The sequence below is a fragment of the Carya illinoinensis genome, chromosome 12, assembly GCF_018687715.1.
Source record: "Carya illinoinensis cultivar Pawnee chromosome 12, C.illinoinensisPawnee_v1, whole genome shotgun sequence".
Classification (NCBI taxonomy): domain Eukaryota; kingdom Viridiplantae; phylum Streptophyta; class Magnoliopsida; order Fagales; family Juglandaceae; genus Carya; species Carya illinoinensis.
In genome coordinates, this window is record NC_056763.1 from 26,368,845 (window position 1) to 26,383,414 (window position 14,570).

The 14,570-nt window shown below is 36.0% G+C and overlaps 2 protein-coding genes across 3 annotated transcripts; one reads left to right on the plus strand and one right to left on the minus strand.

Annotated features, from left to right (window-relative positions):
* The first annotated feature begins 7,009 nt into the window (after positions 1-7,009).
* On the plus strand, positions 7,010-7,943 carry LOC122289801 (brassinosteroid-responsive RING protein 1-like). Its single transcript, XM_043097087.1, has one exon. The coding sequence runs from the start codon at positions 7,140-7,142 to the stop codon at positions 7,632-7,634; it is 495 nt and encodes a 164-aa protein (XP_042953021.1). The 5' UTR covers positions 7,010-7,139; the 3' UTR covers positions 7,635-7,943.
* Positions 7,944-10,000: 2,057 nt separating this feature from the next.
* Positions 10,001-14,437, minus strand: LOC122289798. Of its 2 annotated transcripts, none has more exons than XM_043097086.1 (8): positions 14,099-14,437; positions 13,986-14,007; positions 11,726-11,782; positions 11,560-11,641; positions 11,007-11,102; positions 10,762-10,886; positions 10,631-10,644; positions 10,001-10,535 (listed from the first exon to the last, which is right to left on the minus strand). In XM_043097086.1, the coding sequence occupies exons 1-8, from the start codon at positions 14,196-14,198 to the stop codon at positions 10,309-10,311; spliced, it is 723 nt and encodes a 240-aa protein (XP_042953020.1). In that variant the 5' UTR covers positions 14,199-14,437; the 3' UTR covers positions 10,001-10,308. The 2 variants fall into 2 exon arrangements, with proteins under 2 accessions (XP_042953020.1, XP_042953019.1); XM_043097085.1 differs by having other exon boundaries at positions 10,001-10,530; positions 10,626-10,644; positions 14,099-14,434.
* Positions 14,438-14,570: the final 133 nt, after the last annotated feature.

A 14,570-nucleotide genomic window follows, 5' to 3' on the forward strand; every position in this document is an offset into this window, starting at 1 on the left:
AGCTTGGTCAAAAACTCCAAACTATAACATATTCTCCAGTTTATCTCCCAGAATGACCTTTTTATAGTTTACACAATATTTGACTGACCAAATGATCTTCAAATGGAAAAAATAAGATATCCATGTAAACTAGACTCAAAAAGGAACAACTTATATGAACGAGACTTTATGATAAAACACTTACAACAGCTTTGAAATGGGCGTGCAAAAGATCTCCTAAAATCTGTCCGAGAGAGAGTGTTTGATAATCTTTTATTAGAAGGTGTAATTGAAGATAAGTTCATGGGTGCTGGCTGGACACATTTATGGACGAGATAAGGGAGGTGATAAGGCTGGAGTTGAGAGTTGAGTGTGGTTTTCTCCTACCCAAAATATCTATAAAAGATTATCTCATAATATTCTATCCAATAATATCTACAAAAAATCAACTTAAGATATTTTTATCTAATAATATCTATAAAAATCAACTCAAAATATTTTTACCCAATAATATTCACGAAAATTACCTCAAAATATTTCTTTTTATCCAATAATATCTACAGTTTTGAACAGATGTTTTGTCCGAAAATATGAAAAAATGTTATTGCGCCATAAGACCTTAAATAACCCTCCGAGTCTAATGGCACAAATCATAATACATTTTGACACTTCTAACTATCTCCAATAATCAAAAATACACTTCTGATACCATAGTAAATAATAACACTAACTATGTAGTTAGACAAAAACCTATACGATTAATGGATTCGTGAAAACTTATAGGGTTTTCACGAGATTCCTAAAGTTAATAGAAATTTCACAATTGAATTTCTAGCGGGCTGTTACAATTGCTAACCTTATTATTATTATTATTATTACTCGACGACTTATAATCAGACGTGGACAATGTACTATTCATATTGTTGGTATGACACAATTTAATTTATAAAAAAATTTACAAATCAAATTTTATCGTGTCAATGGTATGAGGTATGTTTTACACAATAACACGTAATTTTTATTAATATCTTCCCATTCAATATATTACAATCATCGACTGTTAGCCTTAAAAGCGTTACGTCACTTATCATGAGATTCATGGTAATTATAAAACAAAATCAAAAATTAATATTTTTTTATGCTAATTGATATGGTAAAATTGATATATGAATAATGTGATTTATATATGTTTGAGATGAGCAAACTTGTAAAAATATTTCCTTTCCTTATTTTTATAGAAGAGAACAATTATGTAAGTTAGTTTGGTAGGATGTATGGCAGCATTTATAATGTCCACACGATAATATTCAGAGGAGTGTTGATATATCCGCATCTGAAAGTGGCTTGGGACACACTGCTCGTGTCCCATTTTCGTTGTGTAATTTGTCTCGTTTATTTTTACAGACAAGATGAGATAAAATAAAATGAGTTAAGATAAAATTAAAAGTTAAATAATTATTATTAGAATATATTTTTTTAATTTTAATTTTGTTTTATAGATCTAGTATTTCACTTCCAAATTGTGTGGTTCTTATTCTCATCAACGGCATTGTTTTCATATGGACTCTACTTGAGCGTTCGGCATTTATACAATTTATAATTATATTTAGCATTATTTTTTTTTAATATTTACCCTTCACCTTTTGAAACACACGACCATAAATTATTAAAAAAAACCAATGACAAATTTACAGAAAAAATTGCTACTCACCCTTTGTATATGTCAACTACCTCTGAGTTACTAAGTAAGAGAGGAAGAGAAAAGTTCTTCTATATTTTAATTATATTTTTTAATGCAATGCATTTTAATTAGTTATAAATTTAAAAAAAAAAATGTAAAAAATTTAACATAAATAAGGCTCAATTAAATGTTATTAGCCTATGGGCTGCTTCGTGTGTGTAAATGTTGGATTCGGCAGATATAATCGGCCATGATATTCTGAAGATCACGTTGCTGCTGCCCCCTTTATTGGGTCAGAGTTAATAGCTCAGGTCATTCACTGTGATCTTGACAAAAGGGTCTGTAATTGGCCCAAATTCAAAACATGGGCTGTACTACGTTTCCCTTTCCCCAGCTTCAAATTCCCACATGGACTACACAATGATTCAAAACAAAAATAATATACTTCGGCCCATCTCTCTCTCTCTCTCTCTCAGCGTGACAAAAACTCTTTGACAAGAAATAATGACTCGACTAATGCATTTTCAGTGGTAATCCATGTGAATTATATAGCTTGTTCAGGTTTGACGCCTTCTGCATAATTCAAGTTTTCATGGCAGCTGTTGCTTTCAACACACTTATGAAAAGGTAAAGACAGCCTGTGATAATTCATGTGTTACGTACTCAATGCTTTATGAATAGAGTTGACTCAGTTGGATATATCTGTTTAGTTTGAGATCAGTTTTTCAAACACGCATGAAATAACTGGACTGGAACCAAACATTCAGCAACGTAGCAGATGGGTCAGATGATGACAGCATTAATTTGCAATGTTGAAAAATCAATTACAGTGATCATTCCTAGTTTTATTGCATGTTTCATAATGCTGCTTCTGGATCCATACATTTTGTTCAGAAAAATATACAAAAACCAGAAACACCAGTTGAAGCTCATTACTTGAGATAATAGCAAATAATTTCATGGTCTTTTAACCCCCAAAAAGACTTTTTGATAGGAGCCATGAACAATAGCATCATCAGAGCACTCCAGAAATGATATTTCCCACTTGCAGACATGACCCACCAATCTGATTTATGTCTCTCTACTGATATCGTTATCTTTCCATCAGCCATCACAATGTGAGTCTGGAAATCTCCCATTGAACACCTTGGCTTTTTCTCGAGCAAGCATAGTTCCATTCCCATCCAACTACGAAAGCCCTAGAAATCTACATTTTAGACCCTAGGCTGAGCTCAAAAGCTTAACACCATTGAGCTTCATTCCATTAAATGTCCTGTAAAAGATTCTCCTAGCTAACTTCCATCCTCCCAACTAAACCATTACTAATGAGCAATGAAGAAAACAAATCCTAACAAAATGCTCTCATGACAGAAGAAAGAAAAAGACCTACTCTTTGTACAAAACTAGTTTGTGTTTGCTGATGTATCCTAGGAACAGTAATTACAGTGAACCTACCCAAAGTGATGATCTTCAAACATAAACAATCAAGAGTATGAATTAGAACTTGAAGAAAATACAGGGTTACATAATGGCAGTTTTAGAGAGAATCATGTTCAAGATACAGAGAAGAGACAAGCTCACATTGGTGTACGGACAAAAAGTGGTGGAGGTGGGATTGACTATTAATATAGCTGCCAGTTCTATTATTTTGATCATTAGTTGCAGGTATCCTACAAATAAATTTCACTTAATTATCAGGGGCTTTGCTCCTGCAAACAAAACGTGGGTACACAGTAAAGGTTCTGTGCGAGCTGTTCAAAAGCAAAAGCTACAGCGGAAAGAGAGAGCAAAGAAGAGGACAGCAGAGGTGTATTTTTTTAAAAACTAATTTTTAGTGAGAAATATGACTCGTATCTGTAATGCCAATTGATATAGAAGCAACTCAAGCAAGTTGTGGAAAAAGGTTCTAAGCTAGCTCATCTCTCTAATCCCAATTTGTCAAGCTATACGCCTGTGCCACTACTGCCTGCCTGCCTTGTTTTATTAGTTATTACTAACATGCGCATGTCTGCGCAGAAAGAGAGGGCATTGATAGAGATTGTAAATATTGGTGAGATCATTGGGTTGTTCCATAGATCTGAGATCATTTACCAACCTTTTCAAATGACAAGCATTAATGGCCAAGTCAGTGCGATGAAATAAACCTACTGATATCAGGACTTGACAGAGATTACTCAGATTACCGTTATCTTGGACTTCTGCAGTATTCTTTTTGTACTGGGAGATCATGCTTATCAGATGCTTTCTAGGCAAGCAAACAGAAAACCAAAAAGAAAGTAAAGGGGGGGAATAATGGGAATTTAAGGAATGGTCTTGTTCCCAAGATTTCTCGGCCTCTATACCATCATACTGACCAAAAAAATGGATTACCAAAATTGGCGGTGTATTGTAGAGGCTGTACAGTTCACCTTGCTACAATCTAAAGAGAACTTGAAAATCCTATCAAGGATGGATGCACTAGGTGTTATCGAAATGAAGTTCTTGAAGTAGCTCCCTACTCTCACGTTCCTGGTTGAAAACTTGAATGGCAGCGCATAAGATCCAACTACTGTATATATATGTATGTATGTATGTATGTATGTGTATGTATGTATGCAAGTGTTCAAAACAATGATTAGTACTTAAATTTCCCAAACCAAAGGAGAAAGGACGTTCAGAATGAAAAGCCACGTGGTCCCTGTCAGTCTATATCACCAATGAGGCAGCAATCAACGTGGTCTCACATGTCGAATTAAAGCATGACCCAGAAAAAGACATTTTGCATTTTATTTACAACACTCGGCTGCTAATTCTGCCAGTTAAGCAGTAGCCCTCAGTTATTTTTTTTTCTCCATTTTCATGTTATGAAGCATTGGACAATATCTGACAAGCAAGGTTGGGTAGAATTTGATTTTTAATTTATGGGTAGACATGTTGTGATTCTTAGTTCAATATGATGGCAGGCAATTTCTGATAATTAGATGCTAAAGTCGGAACTAGTCGCATAATAATCTTGTCTTTTGGCCTAGAAATGTCTAGGCAAAAAGAGAAAAAAAGGAGCCTGAAATCAGAAGAACCAAATGAATTAAATATGAAAGGTGGAGTAAAAAATAAATCATGGTTGGATTTAGCTGGCCGTCCTGTTAATCAGTTTTGTTTATGTTAAATTTACTGACATGTTGCTTTTCACAACCTGGACCTTCTAGGCCATTTAGGCAGCAAGGTAAACGTGAGTCATGATGAACAAGTTTTTAACACATGCATGCATGAAAGAGGAGGTCCTTCAATACCAAAATATATTCAGCATATTCATTTTATGGCCATTTTGGATTCTCAAACTCCTAATAATCTGAGTTCAGAACAGGAAAAATGTGATTTTCCCATTAGAGTTTTGAAGTCATATATCCTCAACAACGCCAAATCATCAGTCCATAACAAATAAAGTACACAGGCCTGACCAAAAAATAATTATTTTACATTTTTTTTTTAATCTCATAGATAGCATCGAAAACCCCATTCAAATTTCCAAATACATGTTACTCCTAGATTTATTAATTAAAGGTATCATAGAACAGTGAACAACAGAAAGCAAGGGATGGTAAGTCCAGGGCATGAAGAGAGACAAGGAATGAAACAAAGGAAGGAAACAGAGGAGGTGGTGGTGTATAGTCAGAGGTCTGGACCCTCTGGTCCTAGGCGGTCGGGGGTGGGTGCGTGCATGGGTTGCAGCCCCACCCCCGCGGCTTATAATATATATGGGGAGTGAATGTGGACCTAAAACGCGAAGGGTGTAGCCTCTAGAATTTTGTTATTTGGGCGGGGTAGTCATGCTCTGGACGTATTAAGACACATATGTCAGAGCAACTTTGTAATAGTCAATTGGTGCTGCAAATTGCAATGGTGAACATGGCTGCCATCTGATCTTCTCCCCAAGTTCCAATCCATCATGCTTCGTTGTTTCACAGTCACAGCCTCGCCCAATATGCTTGTTGCTCTGTCCTCCGATACAGATCCTTCCTCTCTCTCTCCGTCTTCACGAGCATTATGTCTCAATGAATGATCAGTTGATTGTAATTCAATGCCCTGTGTTTGTCAGAACAGAAGTTGAACAGTTGATGTATAGAACATAGAGAAGAGAGAGAGAGAGAGAGAGAGAGTAACCCGATTTTGGTGAGTGAATTGGAACTAAATCAAACAACGTACAATATGGTGATGGATTTCGTGAGAACATGTCTTTCTCTACCATCAATGATCCACATACCACATTCAAGCTTTATCTCAATCGACTATAATTGAAGGTACGATTAAAGAGATGACTTGTTAATGAACACTATATTGCTGTTGTTTGTCTCGATGTCAATTTTAACTGCATTCTACTGCGATAATCTACCCTGTTTAGGGTCTACACTACACGTGCATAATGAATTCTTCTACACAGATCATGTGCAAAAGTTCCCTTCGTTTTAAGTAGTATAAACGTCAAAGGATGATCAAGTGGGTTAAATGGGAGCAACGATTTTCTTTGCAAATTTATCCCAAACAAGAATGAGTCATGAGTGAGTTTGAGAGAGAGAGAGATGAAGAATGTCCCGAACAGGCCATTTGAGATGTCAGTGGGTGCCCCGACTTGAGAATGGACAATGACAATGACATGCCAAAAGAAACCAAATATCACCCACCCACTAGCCGTAATCAGCCTCTTCTTTTTTCCATTCCTCTGTTTTTTCTTTTATGTCTAGCAAGCTTTGTGGGTTTCCAAAGGGACCAAAGGGGATGAGTGGTGGAGCCATCAGTCCCCACTCTCTCTCTCTCTCTCTCTCTCTCTCTCTCTCTCTCTCTCTCTCTCTCTCTCTCTCCATTTTGGCCCATTACTTGATGATTAATCCCCAATAATTAATCTTTGCCATCTTCTTCTTTTACCTTTTATCACTAAAGAGGGATCATACTGTTAGTTCATTTTCAAGGGGACCTTAATCATCTTTTATGAATTATTTCCATTGACCCACAAAAAGATTAGTGTATCCGATTCATGCAGTTGTTAGTCACTTAGAAACCATCGGATCCATATATTTATATTCAATGCAGGCTTTGCCACTTGTAAACATGACAGATGTTCATTAAATGCCTTACTTAAATCGATGAATTGGGGGTTGAAAAGTGTATATGTTGAAAATTTCTTCCAATATGTAATTTGTAAGAACTCAAAGTGTAACACTGCATTCACATTCGTAAAAAGCCTATGAATAGGACAGCGGGGACCAGTAGTAACATGAACCAAAACCATAACTGTGTCCGTGTCACTCTCCACAATCGTATGTCCCCCTTCTTCATTTGTCATTCTTTACAAACCTCAGACCCGTTTTTGACATTTACATATCCCCTCACTCCTCCTTATAACTCGGCCTCTCTATCTTTCTCTCCCACTTCATATCTCTCTCTCTCTCTGCTTCAAAGAATCCACACGAACTAGCATACTCTCTTTCTTTCTATAGTCTATTCCATGGGTTTTCCGGTGGGTTATACGGAGCTTCTTCTGCCGAAGCTCTTTTTCCACGCGCTTTCAGTTCTGGGTTTTCTCAGAAAGCTCATCTCCACTCTGTTTCGCCATCTGGGGCTCGCCGATTTTCTGGAGCCCGACATTGCGTGGCACGACGCACCGGCTCGAGTCCCCGAATTCCACTCCATGTCGGCGGTTCTTATCCGGGAAATCCTTCCTGTGGTGAGGTTCGCGGACCTGGTGGACGCGCCGGAGTCCTGCGCTGTCTGCCTCTACGAGTTCGAGCCCCAGGACGAGATCCGACGACTTACAAACTGCCGCCACATCTTCCACAAGGGCTGCCTGGACCGCTGGATGGGGTACGAGCAGAAGACGTGTCCACTGTGCCGGACACCATTTATTCCGGACGATATGCAAGGAGCTTTCAACGAGAGGCTCTGGGCTGCTTCTGGGATACCTGAATTTTACGACGAATATACCAATATTACCGGTTGGTAGTAACTATACAGTTTACTAAAAATCGAAGAGAGAAAAATCTTGGGTCTTGGCTGTTTGAGATGTTCATGAATCATGTGTGTATACATACCAAAAAAATGATCTTTTTTTCTTTTGATTCTTCTAAGAAAGAAGTAAACTTACAAGAAGTTAGATGATTTTGTACAGTTTCTTTTCCGGGTATATTGAATTTTGGGCCAAAAAAAAAAAAACAAAGGGCATACTTTACCCTTGCATCTAATCCATGTGGATGATCTGATTTGACATGTTATATAATCAGGTAATATGGTGAAATTGGTATTGGTTCATGAACGATTTTTGTGTGTTATATGCTTGGATGTGACAAACGTTGGTTGTGTGGTGGTGGCAATAGGTACCTAAAATGCAGTAGGTGATGAGTTTGCATGGTGAGTGGCAGCAAGTTTTGTTTAGATAAAAAGTTTGTATAAATAAAGGACGACATGAACAGTCTTACATGGGGTTTGGAGCTTTTTATGCTTGTGGTTGTGGGGACAATGTTGAATCTAGCAAAGCCGGAAAGGTATGGGAGTGAAAGTGAAGGGGTGTGGTGTCTTTTGAAGAGCTGAGATAGTAGTAGTACAGCTTGGTGTTGGTGGAAGCTGCAATAATCCAATGCATCTTTTATAATCTTGGCATTGTCATCTGGACTATATGAATTGAATTTGGTTGAGCAGGGTACATCAAGGACTCACAGAAAAGTTGGCATCATCATTTTGTTACTCTCGCCTACCCTATAAACTTTTGCCGGCATGAATAATTTATAACTGTTTTTAACATTACGGTTTCTTTTTTGAAGGAGAAATAATAACATAATATAAATAACAGGAGATAATAAGGCAGTGTCATGGACCATGTTGAGTCAAAATCCACATGAATCCAATACAAAGGAATCGAGGATGAGAGGACCATTAGAGCTGGCTCTCTCTCTCTCTCTCTCTCTCTCTCTGTGAGCAAGCTCATGTGTTATGTTGTTAGAACTTTGAGAGACTTGGCCGATGACCATTGTTGCAATCTTTGAAGGGGAAATTCATTCTAAAATAAGTTTCAATTTTACGAAGGGTTAGGTACAGAGAAGAGAGTAGAACAAAATGTGCAATCGGTATTGATTTGTTAATCCTGCAAAATGGATCGTTACTTTTTATCAATAATTATATTTCTGTTATAAGTTTTGGAATTATAAAACTTTAAAATATTCTCTAAAATATTTCCTCGAAATAAAGTGTCGTTTATTACATGGGCCCCCCCACCTTATGAGGAAAGGTGTAATGAACTTTTCCCCGTGGAAAGCGTCTTGTCGTGTGTCACGTTGTATGCACGAGATCATCTATGCATATGTCCTTTGCGTACATGTTTCTAGTTAAGAGCCTGGACCTTCGCCAACGTCTTTCAAAATATCAATAATCAAAGTACATACAAATCAAAGGGGTAAATGTATATGGTCTCGGAATAATAACAGGGTGAGGGTGATTGGTAAAAAGAATTTGCTTAAATAGTGTATGTTTTCTGTAATATTCTGTATTGAGTATGATATCGAAATTTTTCGTTAACAGTATGAGAATTTGTCTTGTATAATAATTTTAGAGAACTCCAGTTATAATTTTGACCCTGTCCTTTTTTAATACAGACAACTTTACTCTTTCAAATAATTCTTTAACCCTCCCATTATAAAACTTTATCGTTACAGCATTAGACAAACTGCGGTCTTCTGGATGCACCTTATTCCTTTTAGATGGTCCCAAATTGACGTTGTCATTCAAAATATCGAGAAGGTCGGAGAAGACTCTACTTGGGCACTCCTCTATGCTATCGAAATGTCAGTTTGACTAGTGTTGTTTTTCTTTATATATTTGCGATAAGGACAAAACCATATCAAAACTCGTCTAACGGAGGAAATTATGAAAATGATTTTGATTATACGACAAAAATAAAAATAAAAAGAAAAAGAAATAAAACATGAGAAAAATAATTTTAAAATTTTCTTGATCTATTTTCAGTTTTGTTGTTGGTGTTCCAGACTCCCAACCCCTTTTATTTTATTTTACTTTATTTTAATTGTTTTATAGACTCAAAATTTTAAGGAAAATTACAACCTAGTCAATAAACAAGAGGAAGGAATAAATAAATAACGAAACAGAAATATCTTAAAGAATAGATGAACATACATGTGGGGGAAATTTAAAGGAAACTAGGAGGTGACACAAGTCCGACTCATCAGGCATGTTACACCAATAGATGCATATACTTGAAATACAAATTTATACGAACACCCATGAAGGCAAAGGAAGTAAGATGAGAGATGTCCATAGAAACAAGAAGAAGAAATGACTTAATTAAAAAAAAATAAAAAATAACATATAAGAATATTCGACTTATGGGTTTTTATTTATTTATTATTGTTTTAGTGACAAATTACAATACACACTGGTTTACGAGTAGCAAAATATTTAAAACCTTTGTTTCATAAATGGGCAATGAGAAGCCAAGTTCTATCCTTATCAATCTTGTAGAAGTAAATTATCAAGGACAAAGTGCCTGGACCAGATGTTCAGGTCAATATAGAAAGTGGAACTTTATATAGTGGCATCACCTGGAACCGTAACACTCAAAAGTCGCCTAAGGCTGAGGTTGCAAATCAACTAGTAATGTTGTAACAAGATCACCTAGAATAGCCATGAGGTGGGTAAGCGGAAGGATAAGCAGGAGGATAGCCTTGAGCCTGCTGAGGATAACCATAGGGCTGTCCATATGCTGGTTGAGGTGGATATCCAACGGAGGGAGGAATTGGCTGGTCGATACGAGACATCTGTTGCATTGGGGGCACTGCCATTACAGACCCAAACATGCCATCTCGCTTGTCCATTTCGATCTTGTGTTGTGTCTGCAAATAATCCCAGTTAGTTAGGTATATAATGACATTTCATTCATTTACAGATATGTTTTCCCACTTGCGGGTATTTTTTATTACTCTCATACCTGCATACATGCGCAGACCCTACATACACAAAAAAAAAAAAAAAAAAAAAAAAGAGAAGTTATATATATAACCAGTAAGTTATTTAGGCCCAACTGGATGAGAAATTCAGTAGGAGAAGGGGAAGGAAAGCCTTACGTGCAGTACACCATGTCTGCAAAACAGGATAATATTTGAGAAGCCTCTTGAATTTCACTACTTCCAACGATCATTGCAACGATGGAAAAGATGCATGCAACTTGTTGTAGGACGAGCATGAAACCCTAAAAACAGGAGGAAACATGTATAAAATAGTTGCATGAGAGGGAAAAAAAGGAGGGAGAGAGAGAGAGAGAGAGAGAGAGAGAGAGAGAGAGAGAGAGAGAGAGAGAGAGAGAGAGTACAATGATGCAATTGTCACATTGTGTTGTCTGTATATTAAATTCATCCTGTAATAGAAACCGGGTTGAGGCCACTGAATTTCCAAAGCAGAGAAAAACCTGGGAGATCAAACACAATAACATAGAATCATAAATTATGACAATAGAAGCCTTTTACGACTGCTCCAAAAGTAAAAAACATAATCGAAAAGTTATGGAAAACCATCATCAACACATTTCGTATTATATTTAAACAGAGTTAGGATGAGGATGAGAAAATCTTCTCATGGTAATCAACCTAACCTGTCAAGAAGTACCGAGAGTTAAGAAGGGGCAGAGACTTAAATAACGTTGATGTAAAGATCAGAAACTTTGTGATCCATTTAGCATCCTATTTAAGTCAATGAAACTAGACTATACCTACTTCAACTTCCACAGAATAAAGGGTTCAAATGATGGATAATTGATAATTTAGTATTAACACAGAGATAACTTGTTAAACCAAGAAGTATCTGAACAAAGAGAATACACAGCTTAAGTAACAAGCATGCTAACCAAAATCAAATAGAGTCTGTACCTCAGTGGCTAGGCAAAATTCAGGGCATTTACTCTCCCCACACTTGCCACTACAGGGCATATAACCAGCACAGCATACATATCTACACCAAAAGAGAAAACAGTACATAAGCACCAAAACATCAAATTTTTCAAATGAGTCCGAGGGGAATCAAAAAAATAATTACCTTGACATGTCATCGTAAAGAGCTCGTTTACGGAGCAAGTATGATACACATGGCGCACTACAATGAAAAAAATAGATTGTGCAGAGTGAAAATGCTTACATGATTAAATAGCTTGTGTATTCAATAAAAAATTAAAAGTAAAAAGGCAAGCAATCAAATTTTAGATATTGAGACAAGAACAGAGATTTTCAATTTCCCAACATGAGGGGAACAAAAGAGCAGTGAGGAACCCAAGAATTTATCCTTTCTTTTTTTTTTGTTGTTGTGGTTTTGGGGGGGGGGGGGGGGGGGGCAATATGATAATAGTCATATTTTTTTCTTCTTATTGCATATCATATATTTTATATTTATACTAATCCAGAAAAAAATTATAAACAAACTCAAGATACAAAAGATATTATGGACATGCTTATCCCTATGGATGTGAGCAGTGAGCACAAGTCTATGATAGTGAAAGATCATCAATTCCAAATATTGATTTCACTTGTCAACCGAAAACTTGTTTCTTTTCTTTTGTTTTTTTAAATAGCTGTAGACAATTATTATTTGTGAGTCGATCATTAGGAAAGGAGGTCTAAATGCTTTTATAGTTTTATGGATAGGTCGATCATTAGCAAACATTTTCTGATCTCAAAGGTAGAAAAAAGAACTTGGATGGTACAATAAAAATAGAAATTGATATCTCAATTAGTTGGAGAATCTTTTAAAATTGATTCTTTCATATAGATATATTTATGATATAGGTCTAGCTATTTCTTTAATTCAGAAACAATTTGTATCATTTACATCAAGATGTCTTTGATTAATTTTTAAAAAGTTAAGATCTTCAAAAAAAGACAGTTTAAAGAAAAACATTGTCTTAATATTGGAAATTTTCTAAAACATCGTATATAATCAGATATGTATGATCCACAATTTTTTATTTTATTTTTTAATATCAGAGTTAAACATATTAGAAGTTCCACAACAGAAACTAACGCTACATTCAAAACACTAAACCATATATAGATAATTATATTTCCAGACACATACATGCATTATCTAGACAATATCAGTGGCAATACCCATGACAATGCCATGAGAAAGTTTACATAAATCAGATATAGTATCTATTGAAAATAATATAGAAGTTAAATACAAAGTTTTCTCTCTTTGTGATAAAAAAATGACACAAGAAAGTATAAATTAATAGGTTATGCTGTCTATTGGAAAGAATACATTAATAAAAATACAACACAAAAATTTGATTGGTAAGTTTGCATCTAAAAAAATGAGAATAATAATTTAAATATTTGTATGAAATATAATATCTTTTATTTGTAACCATTTATATATGTAAATAATATAATATATTGACCATTTATGTGTAATATTTATTTTAGATATGCCCCATTTAGACCTATGCCCTAGCCCTCAATTTGTATTGAGCAAATTCTTTCTCGTCAAATTATATCATAGCCATTTTCTCAAAGTCCATTGTAATATAAACGCCTAAAACATTTCAAGGCTGCTTGCCCACTCATTGAAGCTAATACACTACGACTTGCAAAACTGCAGTCTCCAATGCCCTATATTTACAGTTCCTAAAAGATAGTTTCCCTGCTTTATTTTTTTGATGACTATTGAGCACGGAGATACTTCAAATCTTCACGTCCCAAAGGAAAAGCCAATTAGTTGTACAGATACATTTCCAAATTCCATAGAATCCATTGAAACATTTTCTAGTTACCATCCGTAAATCAACAAACATAAATCTGCAGAATTACTCATTATTGTTCCAGAATTTCCAATCCATGAGAAAAAACAAGATATTAGAGGGTTAATTGAAGTAAATTTCAATTAAGTCTAAACTGTAGTTAGTTAATTCTGTTATGGTATTTTTACCTTTATATCCTTAGTTGTTTACATGTATAGAAGCAGAGTTGGATGTAAACTACAGACTACGTTGAATACAATAAAGATTTTTCTTCCTTTCAGTTAGTTTTCGCATCTTTCTTCTAATTGCAACACAAGATAATGGCGCGGCCGATCAGTAAATTCCAATTCATTTGCAAGAACCAGATATCGCATTCCATTCAAATTTGACAAAAAAGTTACAAAGTCAACCACTGTCATGCAAAGTCAAACAGCTTCTCACAAACAGGAGACCACAACATAAGCAACGAAGACTTAAGATTCAGCGAGTAAGGAATAGATACAGAAACGAAGTCATGAAACATAATCGGATCAAGATACAAACCAACAGATCGAGAGCACCTACCACCAAAACGCAAAGCAGCAATCTGCACAAGCAGTCACACAGCATCAGCTAAAGAGGTATACACACACATACAAATAATATAAGCATAGCAGCGAGAGAGATAGAGAGAGTACATGGAGTGTCAGCCTGAATGGTGCCCATGAGATCAGAGTGCCAGAGGTTGCGGTAGTTCTGGCGGAGCTGCATCTTATCCAGGTGAGCCTGCGACGCCATGTTCGTAAAAATCTTGGCACTGAACCGCAGCCAAAGAAACCCTAGCTCCTAGATCTCGAGGAAGAAGGAGAAGTGGAACATGGAAAACTCATCGATATGACTTTATAAAGGAAAACTCTCTTTACTTAAGGCCAAAGACAGTAGAATATAAGAATTTCCAGTCGTTGCGGAGACGAATTCAACGACGGGGACCAGCTTGGGAATTTCCGTCACAGGCCGGCCCTCATAGTCGTGGCACTTGATTATTGCCATTGGTTATATAGTCTTGACTTTGAGGGCAAATTGGGAACTGACTTAAAACTCACAACCTCCGCTTTTGAAAAATATAAAAGTTCAGGGTTGTTTGGAAATTTCTAAAAGTACATGGACAAA